A 23157-nucleotide genomic window follows, 5' to 3' on the forward strand; every position below is an offset into this window, starting at 1 on the left:
CCCATCACAACAACAAAAGAGCATAGCAAAAAAACAGCACAGCGGAGTACGGTGTAGCGCTGCTAGAGGGGTCATAGCCATAACCACGAAGCATAAAACACAACACTTGCGGCAGCGACCTTTGTGGTCAGCGAGTGCTCCTTTCATACACTCACTAAGGAACAGGGTAGGGTAATGTTCGCGTGGCGGGTAATGGAACGACTTACGCTAATGAAGTTGGTCTGGAAGCATCGATTGTGCGGGTTAACCACTGTGATGCCGAATTCCGGCAAATACTCCCGACGCAGGGCTCTGGGCGTACCACAAGTTCTTATTCTTCAAAATCTCTAGCTGTCGGCAGTTGAATCTCCGGCAATTTTGTTTGGAGAGAGCTAGAAGGTCTTCATACACTGAAAATGTCCAGTACGCGACATTTTCAGCAGGATGCGTTGTTGGGCAAGTCGGTTCATATTGCTTCAGCCCGTCCCGTTGTGCCCGTCCCGTCTTCTTTCTTGTGATTGTTCATGTGCGCATCTCATCTTCCTAAAGACATTTTCAGGTTGGGTAGTGCTTAACCAGAACGCTGCACAGCGGTTGTCTGAGGCCGACCGGCAGATACTTTATGTCGTGTCCGGTCGCTGTGTTGAATGCAGCGAAAGACGCACACGGTACTTTAAGACTTCGTTTATTTAAAGCCGATGAGGGTGCGACCAGCGTCGACCGAGGCAGGAGCCGAACTGGCCGCCCGAAGAAAGGAGGGAGCTGAGAAGCGTCCACGGGAGGGAGTGGCTTCCCAGAACAGGAGGAGGGTGCGGGGGCGCACCGTGGGGGGGCATCCGGCGACAGCGTGCGACGAGGGGCAAGCGGTCGTTAGGAGGGGATGCGAGTGGTCGTTAGGAGGAGGATTGAGTGGTCGTTAGGAGGAGGATGCGAACTGTCGTTAGGAGGGGAATGCGAGTGGTCGTTAGGAGGGGGCGCACACACACAAAAGCAATAAGGGGACACAACACTTCCTTCCCCCTTAGAAAGTTGCCTGGTATCGTGCAGGGGGTCGGCGCTCACGCGTGGAGGCGCGCTGGCTTTGTGCGCTCGGGGGAGAAACACTTGTAGGCTGGCTGTTGTTCGCTGTGTCTCCTAGGTCTGTCCTGGGCGAAGTCTCTTCTTCCGGGAAGAGGTGCCAGGCTATGTGGGAAGATGGTGCACGTGTTCTCTCCGCTGGCGGACAGCTCTCAGACGGCGTCGTAAATCTACGCAGCTGGTTGAGATGTCGGCGTGCTACTGTGCCATGTATGTTGACGAGCCAAGAGCGCAGGCCTATGCGTCTGACAATTGTAGCTTCCTCCCAGCGTGGCTTTTTCAGAAACTGTCGGGCGAGGACGCGCTGCCCCTCATTAAGCGTGCCGCAGCGCGGAATTGCTTTTTCTTCCCGGAACGTCTCTGCCTTTGGCTCGGGGAGGATGGCTGTGAGCTGGGTTCGCATTTCACGCTCGAACATCATTTTCGAGGGGGTCTCGCCTGTTGTGCTCTGAACCGTCGTGTGCTGCTTGAAGAGAAAGCGCGCAAGGCGGCGCTGCAGCGAGCCTGTCTGATCTCTTTCAAGGGCGCGTTTTAGCTCGGCTACGTAGCGCTCGGCTTGTCCGTTTGTCGCTGGGTGGTAGGGGGCCGATGTAACTGATGAGATCCCGTTGTCGCGATAAAACTTGAGGATCTCCGCAGACACAAACGGTGTTCCGTTGTCCGACACTACCTTGCGCGGCAGGCCGAACGTTGCAAATAGTGATCGGAGGTTGTCAATGACTGCTGCCGAAGTCGTCTGTCCCATTTGCCTTATCTCAAGCCACTTTGTGTAGGCATCTACGACCACAAGGAAAGTGCAGCCCTCAATTGGTCCTGCAAAATCAATGTGCAGTGTGTGCCATGGTGTGTCTGGCTTTTCCCATTCTGGGACAGGAGCTTTCGGCGGGGCGCTCCGGCTGCTCTGGCAAGGCTTGCATTCTCGCACCACTGTTTCGATGTCGTTGTCAATGCCAGGCCACCACATGTAGCTTCTGGCACACTTTTTCATTGCAACGATGCCCCGATGTCCGGCGTGGATGAGAGACATAGCTTGTGCGCGTAGTTCTCTCGGCATCACAACTCGGGACCCAAATATGATGCAGCCGCGATGGGTGCTCAACTCTGTAGCTCGCCTGCGGTAAGCGTCGAAGTTGTCCCCTTTGAGTTTATGCACGTTGCCTTGTTCAACAGCTGTGTAAACTAGCCGGAGAGCTGCGCACTTCTGCGTAGATGCTGCAACTGTGCCTGCTGTAAGCGGAGGTTCTGGCAGTGCTTCGAACATCAGAACGTCTCCTGGTGGAAATGGTTCGTCAACAGTTGCGTCTAGTGGCAGACGGCTTAGCGCATCGGCGTTTTGATGTTTACTCCCATTGCGGTAGACCAGAGCGTAGTCGTACGCTGAGAGTTTGATGCACCAACGTGTCATTCGCGGAGACAAAGTTGGTGGCATAGGCCTTTGTGGTCCCAGAATGCCCAATAGCGGTCGGTGATCGGTTATAAAGGTCACCTTCCGGCCGGCAATGTACTGGTGAAAATGTGTCGCCGCGTAGACGATGGCTAGCCCTTCTTTGTCAAGTTGCGCGTAGTTGCGTTCTGCTTGCGACAACGTACGTGAGGCGAAGGCGATGGGAGCTTCCCTTCCTTGCTCGTCAGTTTGCGATAGAACCGCGCCGACTCCGTACGGTGATGCGTCGCAAGCCAAAAGCAGAGGCTTCCTTTCGTCGTAGTGGCGGAGGACTGTACATCTTCGAATCAGGTCTTTCAGGGCATCGAATGACTGCTGATGGCGTGGCGACCATGTCCATGTCACATCTTTCCGAAGGAGTTGGTATAAGTCGTTGGCCACGGTAGCTCTTTGTTCCAAGAACCGGTCGTAGAACGTCAAGAGTCCGAGAAAAGCCTGTAGCTCCTGCTTGTTTGTTGGAGCTCGTGCTTCTGTGATCGCTCGCACTTTGTCCTCGGTAGGGTGAATGCCTTCCGCATCAATTCGGTGTCCCAGAAATTGCACCTCTGGCACCGCAAAACAGCACTTCGATTTGCTTATGCACAAATTAGCGTTTGCTAGCCTTTCGAGAACGAACTCTAGGCGCACTGCATGCTCTTCAGTGGAAGTGCCACTGATGATGACATCGTCAAGGTAGACACAAACTCCTGGGATGCCCTGAAGCACTGTCTCCATGAATTTTTGAAATATGGCCGGGGCTGCAGCTACGCCAAAAGGCAGTCGCTTGACTTTGTACAAGCCTTTCAGTGTGTTAATTGCCAATAATTCAGCAGTTGACTCGCTCACCTTCAGCTGCTGATACGCCTGGGTGAGGTCCAATGTGCTGAAGACTCTTGCGCCACGTAGTACACTGAATACTTCTTCAGGTGTCGGTAGCGGGTAAGAGGACGCTTTAGTCGCAAGATTGACGGTGCTCCGGTAGTCTCCGCAGAGGCGTATGGTTCCGTTCTTCTTGCGAACTACGACAAGTGGTGTGGCCCATTCTGAATGCTGCGTCGGCTCGATGACACCTTGCTGCTCCAGTTTGTCCAACTCTTTTTCAACTGAATCTCGGAGAGCAAACGGCACCGGCCTGGCCTTCAGAAATTTGGGTTGCGCGTTGTCCAACAACTCCAGTGTGACCGGGGGCCCTTCGTTTCCTGGAATCTCTTCCGAGAATACTCTTTCGTATTTCTCTTGCAGTTGCTCAACCATGTTCTGGCTCGGCGTCTGGTGTATGCCGCATATCATCACGCCTAGTGGAGAAAACCAGTTTCTCCCTAGAAGGCTTGATCCTGTGCCCTTCACAACAAGCAGAGGTAGCGTATGGGTCTGGCCGTTGTAGTTAACCTGCACGTTGGCAGAGCCCAATAGTGGCAGATTCTGTCCTGACCACGTTCGCAGGTGCGTGTCGTCTTGTTGCAGGGCGGGTGCGTCAGATGGCCATGAAGTTCGGAACGTGTCCTCACTGATCAGAGTACAGGCTGCGCCGGAGTCCACCTCGAACTTAATCAGCTGGTGATGTACGCTTACTTCTGTAAAAATCTTCGGTCGCGTGCCGAGATTCATGGTGTTCAGGTCGTACAACACAGATGGTGTTGCTGATGTTGTTCCATGGAGATCAGATAGCGGCGTATTCTCTGAGGCGTTGACGCTGTGATTAGGCTGGGAAGGTGACTTTATCTTGGCAAGTCTCCGTTTCGTAATGCATGCTCTTTCGATATGCCCTCGCTTGTGGCAAAAATTACACGTGGCTGACTGGAATCGACATCCCTGGGGGTTGTGTTGGTCGTCACACCGCCAGCAGCGTTGTGCCTTTTTGACCGATTTTACAACAACAGAAGGCTTGCGCACCTGGTTGCTTGTCTGGTGTACCGGCTCGGTGTTCCGGCGAATCCCTCTCTGCTGGTGACCGGCGCTCTCCGCTCGAACGGCGATGTCGTAAGCTTTGCTGAATGTGAGGTCCTTCTCAGCGAACAGGCGCTGCTGCAGTGACTCGTCACTCAGTCCGCACACAAATCTGTCGCGTAACATCACGTCCAAGGGAAGCATGGTGGTGTTAGCAGAAGAAGCTGCGTCTCCCTCCTGCCCGGTAGCTGTTGTCGACAGCGTTCCAAAATTGCAGTCGGCAGCGAGCTTCTTGAGCGCGGCTACGTAGGCGCTCACAGTTTCTCCTCCCAGTTGATCTCGTCGTTGGAAGCGAGCCCGGCTGTAGACCTCGGATGGCCTTGGGTCGTAGTGCTTTTGCAGCGCTTTTACGATGTCGTCGTAAGACACTGCCGCTGGTGTGCTTGGCTGGATAAGGGCGCAGACAGTATCGTAGGTCTGCTCCCCGCACAGCGTCAGCAGGTTGGCCCTCTTCAAGGCTGGGTCTGTGATGTTGTTAGCTTCAAAGTAGAACTGAAGGCGTCCAACCCACGATGACCACGATGAGCCGTTGAATTCTGGTATCTGATTGGGAAACCCTCGCGTAGCCATGGCTTGTCAATAGCGTTGCGTAGCGCGGGTCGAATCCACTTTCTCGTCGCCACTGTCGTGTCCGGTCGCTGTGTTGAATGCAGCGAAAGACGCACACGGTACTTTAAGACTTCGTTTATTTAAAGCCGATGAGGGTGCGACCAGCGTCGACCGAGGCAGGAGCCGAACTGGCCGCCCGAAGAAAGGAGGGAGCTGAGAAGCGTCCACGGGAGGGAGTGGCTTCCCAGAACAGGAGGAGGGTGCGGGGGCGCACCGTGGGGGGGCATCCGGCGACAGCGTGCGACGAGGGGCAAGCGGTCGTTAGGAGGGGATGCGAGTGGTCGTTAGGAGGAGGATTGAGTGGTCGTTAGGAGGAGGATGCGAACTGTCGTTAGGAGGGGAATGCGAGTGGTCGTTAGGAGGGGGCGCACACACACAAAAGCAATAAGGGGACACAACACTTTACTTTGCAAAATGGGTTACAGAGCTCAGCTGAAAATTCATGGCTTAGCGTGCATTTGTTGGGCGTAATTTTATACTGAAGCTCTTTTTCTTCACTTCGAAGCCAACCATGTCACAACATCAATTTTCGCAATGTTTGGCCTAGTCTACTTTTTTTGCCTTGGAAGCCAATTTTATTAACACAGAAATTTTCGACAAATTTGACCATTTTTCTCAGGAACCACAAGAAACACCTAACAAACACACACCTAAACTAACGAACACAGGTGGGAGTGCACTGAAGCAGAGTTGTATAATGAATGCAATGAGTTTCGCATCACAGGATGTCTATTGCCCAATCGCGTTTGAAGGTTGGAGTCATGAACTGGTAATATATTATGTTTTTCTTCAGTAAAGGCCGCAAGAAAATCTGGTCACTATTTCGCCGGTGTGTTACGTGCGGCTCTCGGCGTGGTAGTAGTGTTATTCAGCCAACAGTTACAGGCTAAGCATATATACGTAGTAGATACTAGTGCCGCCGCCAAGCGCAGGGTTCCTTACAGGGTGTTTGAAAAGTACCAATTAAAACTGTGCTGCCCGAGCTAAAGTGCTGACCTGAGGCGTTACTGACATCATCGTATAAATGACTAGAAACGCAACAACGCCTTGATATAATGCCGTTGTGAGTTTAAATGACAGCTACGGCGTTGAATGTTATTTCACCGAATGTGTGCGAACTGCTCTAAACACATCATCAGCAAGCGATGTGAGCAATTAAAAAAAATGAAAACAAAGCAAAAAAGAAAAACCCACAGAAAAAAAACCACACACCATTCCGTTTTCCTGAAGCTCATTTGTTTTTTTATGCGTTTGTTTGAGCTTTTGAATGTTTGAAGTTATTATATACAAATGATGTACCCTACCCCGATGTACCCTCACACTTGCAGGGTTATCAGAATCAGTCACTGGCTAGAAGAGGGTCCTTTGACGGGCCTTAAGTTGTACCTGACTATAGTGTTGAAGAGGCAACTTCCCAAGACACGGGGACAAAGGACCGTTTCCCGCCTGGACCATAATCCAGAGCATAAAGGCGGCGACGCGTAGAGAAGCGTCTCTAATCGGCAGAACAAAGGGGCGCCAAGAAAAATCGGTTTTGCCCATCGTGTATGCGTGAATGTGGGGTAGGAAATGGCAGTTTTGAACCAGTGCAGCTGGAAGAGGGGAGGCGTACATGCGCAGAAGGCCGCGTTAAAAAGGCGAATTGGCGCTGTGAGAATACACACGAGTTCTCTCCCTGGGCACTATTATTTTTATTTTTTTTATGGCGCACACTACTTTATGTATGTGACACAATTTAAGTGACATCCAAAGCATTGTGCTGTAGTTTAGTTTTTAACGCCTGCGCGTTGACGGCTCGTTGAGATGATGCCGAGAATGGTTTCCCACGTTCAGGAATCGGAAGACGTGACTCGATCGCCTGCAGTTGAGCGAGTGGGACAAGTTTCGTCGCTATGATGGCTCTGCAGTGTGCACGCGCCCTCATAGGCTCCTTTCCGGCTTTCTCAAAACAAAAGAGACGCCTGAAACGTTTGAGCAGCAAAGGTGTCGACAACTTGCATAAGTACTCTGCTCGTGAAGGCGAAGGCAACCAGAAAACTGGATTTACCGCAGTATAGCGTCGCTATGGTCTGATACAGCTTAAGTCTGCAGTGAAGGTGCGCACACTCTCAGGACCGCTATACGGAATACCTCCGCGACAAAAAGTGTTGCCTTGTGAAAAATTTTCTTCTCACCTAAACAAGAAGCTAATCACATGAAAAAAATTTATAGTTGTAGAATTTTTCATACCTGGCATGTTTGACAACGTCAGACACTGTTAAAAAAGCTGATTTCGTTTGCTGTTGTGAATGGTTAGTTAAGTAATACAGGAGGCCGTGGACTAGTGTTGGCGACGGCTGTATTGTATAGATCAATATATTCGTTATCCTCTTTTTTTTACCTTCAAACTGGGTTGGCACCTCGCCTTAGCCAAGACTCGCTCGTTGGTAGCCCTCCAAGTTTATTGATTCATATTGCAGCGACGAAGCACACACACACAGAGCAGGAACACGCAAAAAACACGGACTAACGCTGTTTCTTTGCGTGTTCCTTCTGTGTGTGTGTGTGCTTCTTCGCTGCAATATGAATCAAGAATGTTACCAACTTGCCCAAAAACGTGTTTTACTCCAAGTTTATAAAGCGCTATACTAAAACAAGAAAATTTAAAGTATGTCTGCATATGCGAGCACATGATTAATGTCCACATGTGTCACACCTTCGTCTAAAAAATGCATCACAGATTTCAGTTTTCATGCTCGTACTAACTCCTTTAAGTGCAGTTTCTTGCCTCGACAGTTTCCACACAAATCGATGTTTAGGATACCACCAGAAAAAGGCTCTCTCTCCCGCTAGAAAAATGCTTGTACGCGTATTTCTGAATAGCGCAACACACTTTCCAGAATTTTATTATGTATTTATTTATTATTTACACTTTCACTCCTACCTTGAAGGGCCAAATATAAGCAGAAAACATAGCAATGAAAAATGAAGCACCGAGCATTAGAATGAATCATACTGTTTCATTGATACAGATTAGTGCATTAAAGATGCGGAAAGTAAAGAAAACTGCTCCCAAGATTGACAACTTGAACAGAAATATGGATGCCGGAAAGTTTGTGCGCACTTGTGTGTGCCTGCAATGCACGAACAACGGCGTTAGGAAAGTTACAAATATTTCCGCATGAGGTTACAAAATTTTCTGTTTCGCAACGGTCGCAAATAACTTGTGCACGCATTATAGTGTGGACACGGTGAAAAAAATGCATCACCTCCGCTCTCCTTGTTTCTCCTGTGTACTCTCTCCTGGCGACACTGTCTGCATGGGCCTTGCTCTGTTGGTCGCAAGCTGATAACGCTGACACAGGGCTAACAAGGATACAAAAAACAAATGAACAGATTACCCATCCAGGAAATTCAGCGTCGCATTGTAACCGCTGCGAAGGACGATGCAAACTACTGTCTGAAAAAACAGAGATAGTAGGGCATAAGTGGAGCCAACAAGTTAATATATAATTATTCTGTTAACAAAACACAAGATTACTGTAACTACATACAATGGCCAACAACATGGTGGAAGCAGCCTCCACCTACCTGTGCTTAATCTTTGCCTAAATAAGCTGGAACACCTGGTATTTTGAACACCACGACGCGGAGGAAAGCTTGCAGTCTGTAACGCAAGCATTTTATCTATAACCCGAAGTCCTACTTAAATGCATGGAAACGCAGAAGTGGTTCCACTCGGCGGCTGGTAAGTCAGTCCTTCAGACATTCCTCATAATAGAAATAATTGCCTTTGGTCTAGCGACTATTTAAAGACGAATTTTTATTATGGATGTCATCTTTTTGTTTTTGAAAAAAAAACCTTCGAACAGCATTTCATTTTTTCACTTCTAAGCCTCAATTCTACACAAATATGCAGTCTCATTACGATAACACACATGAGGATCGTCGAAACTACTTTTGCAATGCTGCTCGAGGCAGACAAAACTATTTATTTTATTTTACCACATTTTATTTTACGAATAAGACATGGCAAAACGCAAAATACAAAACCGAATGTCGATTTGGCCACGCTGCGAGTTAGGTAAAATATAGTTAATGGAATATACTATTTTGTTTCGTTACACAGCTTGAGATGTTGCTGTTGCAGAGAGATAAAAAAAAACAGGCCGTCGGCGGCCGTTGCTGAATCAGACAGCGATAGCACTGCCGCTACGCGCCGACACATGTACCTCTTTACAATTGCCCCCGGGAGTAAAAGAATCATCCTGGCGACTCAAGGCGCAGCGCTCATCACGGGGCCAAGATAGGTCTTCACTGCCACACTGGCGGCGGTGAGAGGAGGGTGCCGCTGGTGGACCAGACGGTGGTGTTCTAGGCGGACGGGACAGGTACCAGTGAGAATGGCCGGGACTGATGTATGTGGTTTGTATGTCACCGAGCGTCCGGTTAAACCGTTCGGTGAGCTTGTTGATCTGAGGATGGTACTCCGTGCAGGTTTTGTGAACAATGCGGCATTCTTCGATGCGGCGTCGTTCCAGAGCGAGCCAGCTCTGCGATAGCACGCTCGCTACTGCGGCTACACATCTTCCTCGCTGCACTATATTTAGTAAAACCTGAGACCTAAATAGAAATTCTGCTAGTTCGACCGCTGTAATTTATCTCGTTTGCGTAAGAAATTTTGTCTAAATTGCTGCGCTAAGAGCTATGGAGCAATTCGTCGTGAGCATCATCACTGTCTCAATCGGGGGGCACTGGACGCTATGAAAGCACGCTGGCGTAGAACAGAATTTTACCCGAGCCCCGAAACTCGGCTGTGACTGTACTTATGGGAATCCACGTGCTGGGCACGCACGCCATGAAAGAAGCACTATCGCGCCATTACAAACCCGCTCGTGCCGAATAGTGATGTTGTGTTGATCGCCCCCGCAGAACTCATTTTTTCTGCTTCTCATCCCAGAAAAGATTCTGAACGAACCGTTGCTCTTCAACAAGGATTTCAATAGCGAGGTACCGGATCTTGGCTGAGGGTTCGCATTTCCAGGGCGACCATTAAGCGCTATTCCTGCCAAGGAGCGGGAATGCCTTCTATCCTCTGACTATTCTACCTTGAAATCATGTTTCATCCTGCTGCTTGGAGCGGCTAAATACATCACGATAGCGTCCTCAACGGTATAACGTTAGACAAATTAGTGGATGGGGCACTTACAATATTTCAGTAGAGTAAGGAAAACTGAGAAATGTTTTTTAATGCAGCCGACATTAAAGTTATCTCAGAATATTTAAACTTAGCTCATATATGTTTGTTGCTTGTCAAGCCGGCTTAAAAACGCCGGTTTCTATTGGCAAACTTATTTTCTGCAGCTTAGGCATTGGGCAGGCAAGCGTATCTCGTCCACTACTTCCTTTGGTCAGTTGAATGATCAGGTGAGCAATAGATTTTGAGCCGCTGCGTTTGCAGCTTTTTAAATGTAGTCGTTGTTAGGTTTGCTTACCCACCTCTTAGGATACCATGTTTGCGTCGCATGTTTGTGCGGCAAAAGATTGCGCCGAAGGTCCGCAGTGAACGCAAAAAGTATTTGCAGCCTTCTGCTCTGCAACCGTCTTTTATACCGCGCTTGGCGCCCCTCCGGACGCAAAGAGTGCGGGGTGTCATCAGTAGAACCCTCGTCTTGCGATGCGTGCACGCAGCCTTATACTAAACAGCGTTTATTCTTGGGGAATAAAGGTGAATGTTGTGTCTTCACGGCTAATGAGTAGATGTGTCTTTAAAAGGGAAGGAATCTTTAATGAACCTCGCACAGAGCCCATGAGGAGTCGTTGCTTTTGCATCCAAAGCAGTCTTAAGTGCCCTCCGTAATTTTTATTGCAAATGGCTCATCCAATCATCACGCATGCTGTGGCAAGGGGGGAGAAATGACCACGTGCCAATGACGCCGTGCCGGACACTAAGCCACCTAAAAGAGAAGATGAAATATAAGCGCGTGCATCGTAAGTCGCACTGAAGTAGTGCAGTTACGACTGAAGCAAATAGAAACTTTGCGCAGCGCTCTTTCACACCAAGATTGGCAAGAAGACTTTATGGCACCGGTAGCTGCGAAGCTCTTCGCTGTAGTGGCTGCACGTGACTAAATGTCGGCACCTGCATTCAGAGAGGAGGCGGAGGCCTGCATTGTCACGAAATAGCGGAAACGCCAGCGCTACCATATTAGCTGAAGAATGTAGCAAAAGGGGCTCATTAAACGACAGGAGTCATCCAAACTGCTGAAAGTTCCTAACGGTGTTTCGAGGGTCAAATCAGTTGCGCAATCATTTCGGTTAGGAAGTAGCTTTGCACAAAGTAGGTGAAATGACATGCCGGTTGGGCACCACCTCTTCTTGTCGCGTGAATTGCGCTGGTAAACAATAGCGCTTCTTTTTGTCGACGTGGTCTGAACGCAGCTTCTTTCTTGCTACCAGCCTTCGTGTTCTCCACCAAGAAGTTGTAGTGGCATAATTTGCCTCTTCATTATGAGCTTTTATTGTGCAAGAGGTGCCCGATGCGGGGCACCTCAGCAGGGGCAGGGGCGTTCATTTGAGAGCAATGCTGGCTGGCTGCTCTGCAGTGGCTGCCATTCATTCCTTTACTTCCAGAGAGCGTTTTGTCTCGGACAATGAGCGAGTGACTGGATGCGTGCCTATCTCGCAGCTCATCACATCTCACGCTATCCGGGTGCAGACTCCTCCTCGCCACATACCCGGCGTCGTCGAAGTGACGCTGTCGTACAAGTCCAAGCAGTTCTGCAAGGGCGCTCCGGGGCGGTTCGTCTACGTGTGTGAGTAGCGCGCAGTTGCGGCTGCTGTCACGCGTCCATGTGAGTGGGCGCCTCGGCTGGCATAGAAATCTAAGCGAGACCTCATGCAGATCATGACGAACGAGTTTGAAAAGCATGACACGAAGAGCAGCAGCACACGGAGGGACCTAAGTGAAAGGCTCAGGTGATTAGTTAGCACTGGCTACACGTAGCTGGAACGGTTGGTCTCTGAAAAGCCTTACAGCGGCGCAATTGGTGCGAAAGTACGTGATACAGGTGGCATTAGGGACACTGAGGCAAAGCTCAAGTTAGCCTGTGCTACCGTGTTCGACTTTTGTAAGAAAAGGGGAGAAAGTAAAATATATTGTATGTATTGTGCTTTTGACAATACAGCCATGGAACGGAGGCAAAACGAGGTAACGAGGACCGCCTGACCAGGCCCCTGAGCCTTTATAACTCGTCAGCACAAGCACAAAAACGACCGTAAAGTAGGGCTGTACTGACATCTGGTACTCGACATAAAATTAACACAATAGAAGAACATCATTTCACTTAAGAGGGAAAGACAGCAATTTCAACGAGATCGTCGCATGCTAGTTGCTATATAAAAATCCGTTGAAAAACTGATTTGGTTTACATAATAAACAGAATGTGCCACGACGAACCCCAAAAATATGCATGAATTACTGACATAAATCACTGTTTCGTAAATTTAATTAGATCCCGTAGGTACAATCGGGTATCCATGAGGCTAAGATATTCTCTTGCCGTAAGTGATCACGCAGTCACCAGTTTGATTCAAAAATTCTGTTAACACGCGTTAAGCAATGATTACGTCTTTCGCTGCCGGACAAACATTGTACCAGTTATTGTTTCCCTGAAACTAACATCGCCAGCTGAAATCGATGGAATCAGTGCAAAAGTCCTTAAGAATATAAAGAAATGCTGCTGTATTCTTCTTTACCGCATCTTCTATTGAACTACCGTCCCATTTCTATCAGCAGTGTTCCCTCTAATAATGAAGCGTGTAATTTATTCACAAATCATTAAATTTCTCGAGTCTGTTGCCGTTCTTCACTCTAGCGAACATGTATTCTTGAAAAATCTGTCCTGCACTACCCAGCTGGCTCCATCTAGCAGTGATATCAGTTCCAATATAAATGCAAACGCACTTTTTTTAGCCTTCGAGGAAACTTTTTATGAAGCCGCCTATAAACGCACCTATACACAAACTTTCATGCCGCAACCTAGACCCCTTTGTGTTCAACTGGCTACGAAATTTTGTGACCAGCTGCGAGTAGTTTGCAGGGGTGACTTCCATGCCCTCTCTAACCCTAGGAGTACCGCAAAGCATTGCCTTATGATCTATTTCACTGTTAATATACATAAAAAATAGACCAAATAATGTCTCTCCTAACATTCACTTCTTTGCTGCCGATTGTGTCATCTACCAGAGCATAACTAACCGCAGGCACTTTAACAATGTACAGAGTGGCTTAAAAGTGATGAAACATTGGCGCGCTGACTGATAACGTCTTTCAATGATAATGAGACATCTCTAATGCCAATTAATCACTGTCAATCATCTCTGACACCCGACAACACGATGTGTGGCACAGGTGTATCACAGGCGTTTTCTTATAAATACGTAAGTGTCAGCCTAACTCATGATATCTGTTGGACCTCCCATTTTGTATATATAAACAGTGAAGCTAACCATGTCCTGGTCTTTCTACTTGCTCCATCGTCTGTAAAAATGGCCGCCTATTTGACTGCACTGCTACCTAAACTCGAATATGCATGCTTTACATGGGACGCCCAGCAAACCGACCTTAATGAAGCCCTTGAATCCATCCAGAACTGTGCAGTACGATTTAAGTATTCAGACTATTCACACCATATAAACCTTACAGCATTGAAAACAAGGGCTCATGTAGCCAGCCTTGAATCGCGCCAGGTAATGGCCACACTGTCTTTTCCTCAAGTTCTATCAGCCGCGCACACCGCTTTTCACTTCGAATCACCCATCCGATAGCCGTTCATCCACACCGAGCATCTCAAGTGATTATTTGCACAGACTGGAACAGCGTGCCGGCGTCACCCACTGTGAAAGTCGTCCATCGAAGAGCCAGTTGAATGTCGCACTAGCCCACACCTCATGTAACGCCTCTACAGGGGCCTTTGAGGTACGAATAGATAGATATATAAACGCAGGGCCATGGAATCATTTCTCGCTAGCCCTCAGTGCCCCTACTCGATTCTAAAGCTAGCAACAAAACACACTAAAAAGTAATGTTTACAGTTCGGTCTTAGAGAAACTCCTTGAAACATTAGTTGATTGCATGCAGTGCTCACGCTTCAAGGTGTGATTCTTGATTTAATTACTGTTCGCTGTCAGTAGTTAGTCAGCGCACTGTTTGTCTGGCTCTTCATGCGCCCCGCCTTCACTATTGCGGTCCTGCTTTGGCTGTAAGAGCGGTGGCTCATTCGTTTCTGTTCCCTCACTATAGTCCCTTGCGCCCAGTTCTGACAACGCTCACGAAATACAACTTTAAAAATTGCCACGAACGCAATTTCACTGAAACACGTCGGATATACTGTTCTTGTGTTGAGTGACGCACGGGCCATCCGCTTAATACGAAGTCGCGTGATGGGGCACACAAGTGCATCGTGCCGTTCACTGCATCTCACGTTGTTTTCATTCTTTCTGTTTTCAAGTGTTTCGTTTCATTTCTCGTGCACCATGCGGGGGACATCATGGCACTGCACGCCTTTGGATACCCCAGCTTTAATAGGTGCGCCTTTCTATTTTCACCTTGTTTCAGTATTATATGCCCTTGTTATTTTGATTTTATTCTGTGGGAGCTTTTACCCAAACAGAAACGTGATCGGAGGATTTCAGTTCTGTTTTTCCTGCATGCTCTTGTTACCTGCTTAAATACAACTGAAGTACCAAATTTACAATTGCTACTATCGCAGCCTTTTGTCTTCATTTTGCATTCTATACCACGCACTAGGAGAAATATTAGAACGGTTTTGTTCTTGAAATTTGCATTTAACTTTCGTGGTTGAATCTGCCACTTAAGCGCTTTAATCAGAACTCGCAAAAATAGAAAATCTTTATTGACGTTGAAAGGTACAATGCGCACCAAGGCTCTGGATTGACATTTTCCACTCGTTTAGAGACCACTAGCCGATTTTGGTATTTGCTCACGCAAAGCTCAAACAACATACAAGAGCGTTTTGTGGACGTGTGAAACTAACAATTCATCCTGCATCGCCGGTGCCAGAGGTGTCGCAGAATCTCTATCGAACGCGTTATCTTGCGCGAGACTACGGTCGACCATAGGGATATCACTGCTGCCCTAAGAAAGACGCCGCGCCTAACATTACTGGAGCTCGCGTAAACTCCAAGATTTATAATTTCAGTACCCTTGCAACCGCGTTGTTGTCAAGAAAACACCTACTGCGTAATGAAAGTCGCTGGGTGTCACGGGCACAGCTGATAAAGTGGAGCACTTGCAGGCCTTCTCTTGTTTACGTTGAGCATGCAAGGTCGCTCAGCAGCCCCGCCTCTTCTGCTCCGCACTCTTTTCTGAAGTCGCCCTCCTGGAGCCTTGTTTCTTCTTCTCCTTTGCAGGGAGCGCGATTTCGATCAGGTGAAACTGAGTTGTGAGGAGACTGCATATTCTGTGTATTGCAGATGGGGTGAAAGACCTGCAAAGAAAAGAAGAGGAATCTGATCTATTTTACTAGTGTTTCTTCTCTTCAGAAAGGCTCTCTTCACGTACCACTATAATTAGACTACGTAGTTACTTCGCGAATGCGTGCACTTCTTGGTATTTCCGAATTCTGGGCAGATAAGTAATGTCGCAACGGTCTCGCACAGCACTGAACGAGCCCACCATCGACTACGGCTTCCAGCGGCTAGCAAAACTCATTCCGCGCCATCCGGGAGACCCAGAGAAGCTTCCCAAGGTGAGTGTGTTTGGGTTCTCTAGGCGTTTAGGAATGCAGCTCCGCTCTGCCATGTGAGGAAAAGGGACAGATGCGTTTTGTTTTGCCATTTCTCATAATTCCAACCGAGTAGTTATAAAGTACTCATTTTCCTTTTTGATTGAACTAGGCTCTAAAGACGAAAGCGCGAGTCCGGTGTCACTGAGTTTCATGGAGTTGAACTGGCGCTGGTGCAAGCGTTGATCTGCACTTGGAATGCCGGCAAGTGCAGGCGTCGTATTTGGCGTGGGCAGTATTTACCGAAAATGTGAATTAGGCCACAGATTTATCTCTAAACGACCGAGTTTACACACGCTTCTTTAAAACTGATTAGGGACATGAAATGTATAAAAGAAGCAAGCGTCGCATATTATCAGATAATTTGTCTCTCATATAGTAAAGCTCGGCTTCACGTCTTTGAAATGAAGGTCTCGGAAGAAAAGGTTCAGTAGGTCTGCGAATGCAGGAATACTGTTGTACGTTGTAATCTACATTGCCTCAACTACCTAATAATCTGGTAGTGGCATGCCCACATTTATGCAGCCACGTTCTAGGGTACGCGATAGCCAACTAGGCAAATGAATTACGAGAAGACATCTTGCCGGCATTCTCGCGATGGACGGAGGGCTGTTTGATAAGCTCGCGTATGCGTCTCTTTCCATTCGAGAGAGATACTGTTCCTGTCTTATAGAGTGCGTGCGGCCTCCATCCTTGCACTGGATAAAGGCGTGTGCGACCATGACGCTTGAACTGCAGCATGAAAACGAATGGCGCACGCATACTTCGTCCGTTCTGCAATGAGCATGCCCATTTTTCTAGGCTGTACACGGATATACAAACTTCGTTGTGTTTATTCGCCCACAAGTGATTGAGGACTGTTGCAGACTCGGCGGCAGTGGAAATCTCAACATGTGCATGCTAAATCTGCAGCACAACAACACGTGCATAAAAAATCTGAAGCAACTGCCACATTTACCCTCTTTATTTCCGAACTTATGCTCCGCAAATTACCCTTTCATTTTCATGGACTTTCATTGAGGTATGAAGAAGGACGGCCAGACAATGCTCAAATAGAGAATGCATGTCCTCTATGTCAGCTGTGCGATCGCATCTCGTCCGCAGTGGCAATTATTCTCCGTCGCAGGATATCTTTAATGATGCAAACTGAATTGCCCCACAAGGTGGATGTCTAGATGTGTCCTGCTTAATGGCTGCTAAAAACTTGAGGAATTCCGAACCATTTTTTTTTATCCACGAAGCTGGAGTTCACTTCTCGGAAGTGTGGCGGGGTTTGGAAAAAGGTATGACCGCCCTGATGCTAGCTGTAACAACCACTGGTAATCTTTAGAAGAAGCTTACAGCAGGCGATTTCCACAACGCTTGACTAAAACTTCGCATACAGGTGTCTTCGCTTCTCCATTTCGTCATGAAAATGAGAAGACGCTTGATCTGACGCCACCTATTGTAGCGCAGTTTGTGTGGATCACTGACACCACAGAAAGTCGTAGTTCTTGACGCGCTGTAACCCCTAAGTTTCTAAGAAGGGCAATGGCATCATCAAATTGAATGCTTTTAGCGTTTTTCATTATTACTTGAATCTCCATGCTTTCCCACTCCAACAAGCCTGAATAGTCTTTGTAAGCACGCGATTAATATTAGCGGCGGGATTGCATCACCCTTCTTGACCCCCTTCATGATTTTGGACTATATAACTTTTCCTGTGCAGTACTGTGATCGGTATGAGCAGTCCCTATAGAGACAGAGAGAGAGAAATAACTTCATTGCTACGCAGGTGCTTTCTAGCACCATTACATATGTCTCGTCTGCTTCCTGATTACGCAATTATGGCGTCATTTTTGATGTTCCCATCCATACAAATGCTTCTGACCATGTAATTCTTTCAGCTCCCAATGACGGCGAACTAACGCAAACAGGAGTGAAGCAGGATATTTTGAAACTTTCCTTCCGATTGGTAGCTAGCAGAAAAAAAATCTCAGGTGTTGAAGCTCTGTTGTGGAGCGCGCTAAGTTCGGTGAAAGTTATCGCTCTGCTGCTGCCCCTTTTAGCTAATGGCTAAGACCCTACAGTAAAGTCTAAGGCATAGATACTTTGTGAAGACCTAGGCAACTGCGACGATCGCTGCGGGTGTGCGGTCGCTTGTCGGTGCAGGCCAAGTGATGACCTGTGACTCACGTGGCCATCATATCGTTGTGAATCCGCCGGGTCCATACAACAGCTCCCAAGAAGGATTCAGACCCACGGCGGCCGTTGCGCTTCCCGCCACTGTTCAGCCATATCCGCAGCTTCCCGTGCTGCGCTTTCTCACTGTAAGCGCTTTATATATTAAGGCGGAAGCCTTTAATGCCTCATCGTTGTAAGCAGCAGTTGTCGACAGAAATGTCACGCTTTTCAGTTGGTCGAAACGGTCGTGACGTCACAGTGCGCAAATTTCAAACGGGGCCAATTGTACTTTGCCTAGTAACCGCGCAACCAATTGAAGGGTGTGGTGTCTGGTTCAGACCAGACGCATGACACGGGACCACGCAAGCGCAGTATGCAGAAACACTCTCCTTTATTCGTCACAGTCAAGCCACTTATATAGGAAATCATATTGAATGACGATGGCGATATGTACACTGAAAGAAACGAAACTGAAACAAGAAAGGATACAACATCGCCTCCCGCTTGAAAATTCAACATAGTAATTTACAACAACCAAAATAACACGAACTAAACACTTATTGTTCAGGTAAAGAAAACCCAAATCTTTCTACAGGTCGGCGTACCCTAGTGCTTCGACGCAAAGGTTGCTCCACCGAATCCTCTAAAGGAGCAACCACTTCTTCATTAACTTCAGCACTTGTTTCCGGCAATCGCAACAATTCACCCTGTTCAGCGCCTGCGCGGCTTTCAGGCCCAGCGGTACCCGAGTAGTGATGAGGCAATTCCCATGCCCATTGTTCTATTGTCTGCGATTGATTGCAGGGAACCCGAACTAGTTTAGACGCGTTCCAGCAACGACCGTCGCTCATCAAAAAGCTATTTTTGCCTTTTCTGCCGACAATCTTGAAAGGTCCCATGTAATTTACCGACGCTTTCCCACCGCCTGCTGCTTGCGTACACGAACGAAGTCCCCTACTCTAAAGGCTGGTCTTTTCGCACCTCGCCTCCTGTCCGTATACTGTTTTGCATACATCTGCTTCGCCTTAACCCTAGCAGGAACATTCGAACCGGCATGGACACCCTCTCTTGTCGGCAAACCCACTGTATTGAGTCTTGTCCTTGGCTGACGCCCGTGGAGCAACTTAGCTGGCGACACACCCGTTGTCGCATGCGGCGTGGACCTATATATACCGAGATAGTCAACCACAGCAGCCTGGAGGGGCCGTTGTTCCAATCGGGCAACCTGCATGAAATCTTTCAGCACGCGATTAAAACGTTCAATCGCGCCGTTTCCCTGTGGATAGTACAGAGAAGAACAACGATGCGCAATACCCCTCTCTCTCAAGAATGTTTCAAACATTTGCGATCTAAACTGAGGCCCATTATCTGTGACAATTTCTTCCGGATAGCCTTCTCGGCTGAACACAGTCTGCAAAAAATCGACCACACTCTGTGACGTTACTGTAGATGAAAAGGCAACCTCAGGCCACTTGGAATGATAATCGATCAGCGATATCATGTACCTACAGTTTGAAGGGGCCCAGTCAATCGGTCCCACTATATCCATTGCTAGCTTCTGCCATGGTAGCGCTGTAAACGTCACCGGCTGCAGCGGTGCAAACGATGGTTTAGCGGACTTGTCCGCGGCCTGGCAGATATGACAAAAATGAATTGCTTCTTCTACCTGTTTATTCAAACGCGGCCACCAGTAAAGATCACGTAGTCTCTGCTTCGTCCTCACAATTCCTGGGTGACCTTCGTGCGCAAAACCAACCAGGAGCGAGGTTAATTCACTCGGAACAACTACCTGCTCGCCGCGCATCAAAAGGCCATCAACGAAAGAAAGCTCTTCCCGCACGTTAAAGTACGGCATTACTTCTGCTGGCAAAGCTTTTCTAGGCGCCCAACCATGTACCACGTGCACAACAACCTGTTGCAGTGTGCTGTCTGCAGCAGTGGCCACCTGCAGCCGTTCCTTTGTTAGGCACTCTGATACAACGGACACAATTTCTTCCTGCATCGTCTGCTGCGAATCACAGTCAAGAGGTAGGCGTGAAAGCGCATCGGCCACGACATTTTGCGATCCCTTTTGGTACTCTACGTCGAAGTTATAGTACAAAAGTCGAGCTGACCATCTGGATATACGCAAAGGTCGGCGTCCTGTACCGGCAGCTGAAAGTAACGTCACCAGTGCCTGGTGGTCCGTACGTAACAAAAATTTTCTACCCCACAAGTAGACGTGCCAGCGCTCGCACGCGAAGAGACAAGCAAGGGCCTCCCGTTCCCCAGCGGAGAACTTCCGCTCAGCAGGAGTCAGGGCACGTGATGCGAAGGCCACCGTGCGTACGCTGTCACCATCGCGTTGCTGAAGAACGGCTCCCAGACCCTTATCAGAAGCATCTGTCGTAACAATTACATCAAGGTCTGGGTTAAACATTTGTATGACTGGGCTTGAAGACAAAGCTGTCTTAACAAGCTGGAAGCTACGCTCAGCCGCATCATCCCACGTGAACTGTTGACCAGACCGCAGGAGCCTTCTAAGCGGCTCGACGAGATCAGCAAATCGCGGCACAAACCGAGCATAGTAACCAGCGAGACCCAGAAATGACCTCAAAGTGGCAACATCGTGAGGAGCAGGCACTTTGACAATAGCGTCAACCTTAGACTGCAATGGTGTGAGCCCTTTTGAGCTCACCGTATGCCCTAAAAAGGATAGTTCTGAAACAGCAAATGTGCATTTCTGGTTGAGCTTCAAACCTGAATCACCAATGCGTTTTAGCACCTGGTGTAGATTCTTGTGGTGCTCCTCACGTGTCTTGCCCCACACAATCACATCATCAATGTAACAAAGTACGCCTTTACAATCTCTCAAAATATGCTGCATCATTCTCTGAAAGGCTGAAGGGGCAGATGCAAGGCCAAAACACACTCTCTTAAAACGAAACAATCCTTCGTGTGTGATAAAGGTGGTTAGTCCCCGACTTTCCGGAGTCAGTTCTTGCTGGTGGTATGCCGACGCTAAGTCGAGCTTTGAGAAGCACGTTCCTCCAGCTAGTTCATGAAGTAATTCCTCTGTATGCGGAAGAGGAAAAGCATCGGCAATTACTGCCTTGTTCACTTCACGTAGGTCCACACACAACCTAATTGAACCGTCCTTCTTCCTCACGACGACGATCGGTGAAATCCACTCCGATGCGTCGACAGGTTCAATTATATCTTCGGCCAGCAGGCGTTGTATCTCTACCGATACCTGTTGCCGTAGCGTGAGCGGCAGGCGTCGGAGTTTCGCAACGACTGGTTTCACAGATGAACGACAGTTAACATGGTGAACAAAGCCTTTCACATGCCCTAACTGTTCCGTGAACAAGTGCGCAAACTGGTGCGTAAATTCTGAAGGCAGTGAATCAGGGCATGTCACCTGGCAGCAATTCAAGGTTGAGCCGTTGATAGTGATTCCCAGGCTCCGAACGGCATCAAGCCCCAGCAGCGAAGTGCCCTTGGTTGTGACATGAAAAAGCACACTGGCTCTGTTTCCCTTGTAAGATACGTCAGCAAGAAAGCAACCGCTTAACTTGATTTGTTCTCCGGAATAGTTGCACAAATTGGCAGTCGGCGGTCGTAATGAGTACGTGTCGGCTAGATATTTGTGGTAGTGCTCTTCACTGAGCAAAGAAACCGTAGCGCCTGTGTCGACAATCAACGACAATCTTATCTTCCCAATAGAAATGTTGGCTCGAATATCCTTCGCCGACGCATTACGGTCACCGATTTGAAGTACCGTGACGGCATTGGCCTTCTCGGGCTTTCGAACGGCATATTTCTTTTTCTTCGATTTGCACATGCTTGAAAAGTGACCAATTTTTCCACAAGAGTGGCAACGCTTGTTCCTCGCCGGACATGCAGTCGAGTTAGCCATATGCGATGACGAGCCGCACCTGTAGCAACTTCCTTGCTCAGCGTCTGACCTTTTTCGCACATCTTGAATCTTGTTCACAGTGCTATGCGCGAATTCCCCGAGCTCTTGTTGTGTTTGCTCAATTTGCTTCCCGATGTCAACAGCACGCTGCAATGTAAGCGAAGACCCTTCATAAAGCATGCGTTCACGTGTTGTTCGTGACGAAGTGCCTTCCAGTAATTGGTCTCGAATCATGCTATCGGTAGCACTGCCAAAATTGCAAGTAGACGCAAGGTCCCGAAGACTGTTTGTAAATGCTTGAAATGTCTCACCAGGCAATTGTCGTCTTTGGCGAAACCGGCGCCGCTCCACCAAATCATTCGTAGCGCTCGCGAAATGCGTATCCAGTGCAGCAAGCGCGTCCTTGAACTGGTCCACCTCTTCCTTCTTGTCCCCCTTGTCCTCGGCCTTGGCGTCCGCAGTCACGTCTGCTCCTTGTGCAAGGATGCTGTAGAATATTCGCTGGCCTTCAACCCCGAGCGAGTTTAGCAGAATTGCCTTGCAACGCTTCGGCTTCAGTTCATCGCCGCCAATGGCCTCCAGGAAATTCAGGAATACGCGTTTCCACTGCTGCCAAGGCACAGCCGGGTCACCGGGTGCAGGCAAGAAAGGGGGCGGTGCTGGGAAACACCCGAGTGACATGGCTCCGATACTGATCCTCGCAATATGTGGTGTGAGCAAATTTCACTTATCTGCGTTCTTGCGCTCCTCCGGCGTTCTTGCGCTCCTCCGGCGTTCTTGCGCTCCTCCGGCGTTCTTGCGCTCCTCCGGCGTTCTTGCGCTCCTCCGGCGTTCTTGCGCTCCTCCGGCGTTCTTGCGCTCCTCCGGCGTTCTTGCGCTCCTCCGGCGTTCTTGCGCTCCTCCGGCGTTCTTGCGCTCCTCCGGCGTTCTTGCGCACCTCCGGCGTTCTTGCGCACCTCCGGCGTTCTTGCGCACCTCCGGCGTTCTTGCGCACCTCCGGCGTTCTTGCGCACCTCCGGCGTTCTTGCGCTACTCCTGGCCGCCGATGAGATCGTGGCTGCAAGGGCTCCGTGTCGCCTTGCACCGTAGGCGGTTCATCCTCGTCGCCAATATGTGGTGTCTGGTTCAGACCAGACGCATGACACGGGACCACGCAAGCGCAGTATGCAGAAACACTCTCCTTTATTCGTCACAGTCAAGCCACTTATATAGGAAATCATATTGAATGACGATGGCGATATGTACACTGAAAGAAACGAAACTGAAACAAGAAA

The 23157-nt window shown here is 48.7% G+C and overlaps 1 protein-coding gene across 1 annotated transcript in view; it reads left to right on the forward strand.

Annotated features, from left to right (window-relative positions):
• The window catches only part of kn (EBF transcription factor knot), a 399411-nt gene that overhangs the window by 233097 nt on the left and 143157 nt on the right, over positions 1-23157 (forward strand). The window contains exons 11-12 of the mRNA XM_089578123.1: positions 11703-11829; positions 15698-15786. Of these exons, the coding sequence (XP_089434249.1) occupies positions 11703-11829; positions 15698-15786 (216 nt within the window). The remainder of the gene's footprint in view (positions 1-11702; positions 11830-15697; positions 15787-23157) is intronic.

This window comes from Amblyomma mixtum, chromosome 3 (assembly GCF_055824585.1).
Source record: "Amblyomma mixtum isolate Tamu chromosome 3, ASM5582458v1, whole genome shotgun sequence".
Lineage (NCBI taxonomy): Eukaryota > Metazoa > Arthropoda > Arachnida > Ixodida > Ixodidae > Amblyomma > Amblyomma mixtum.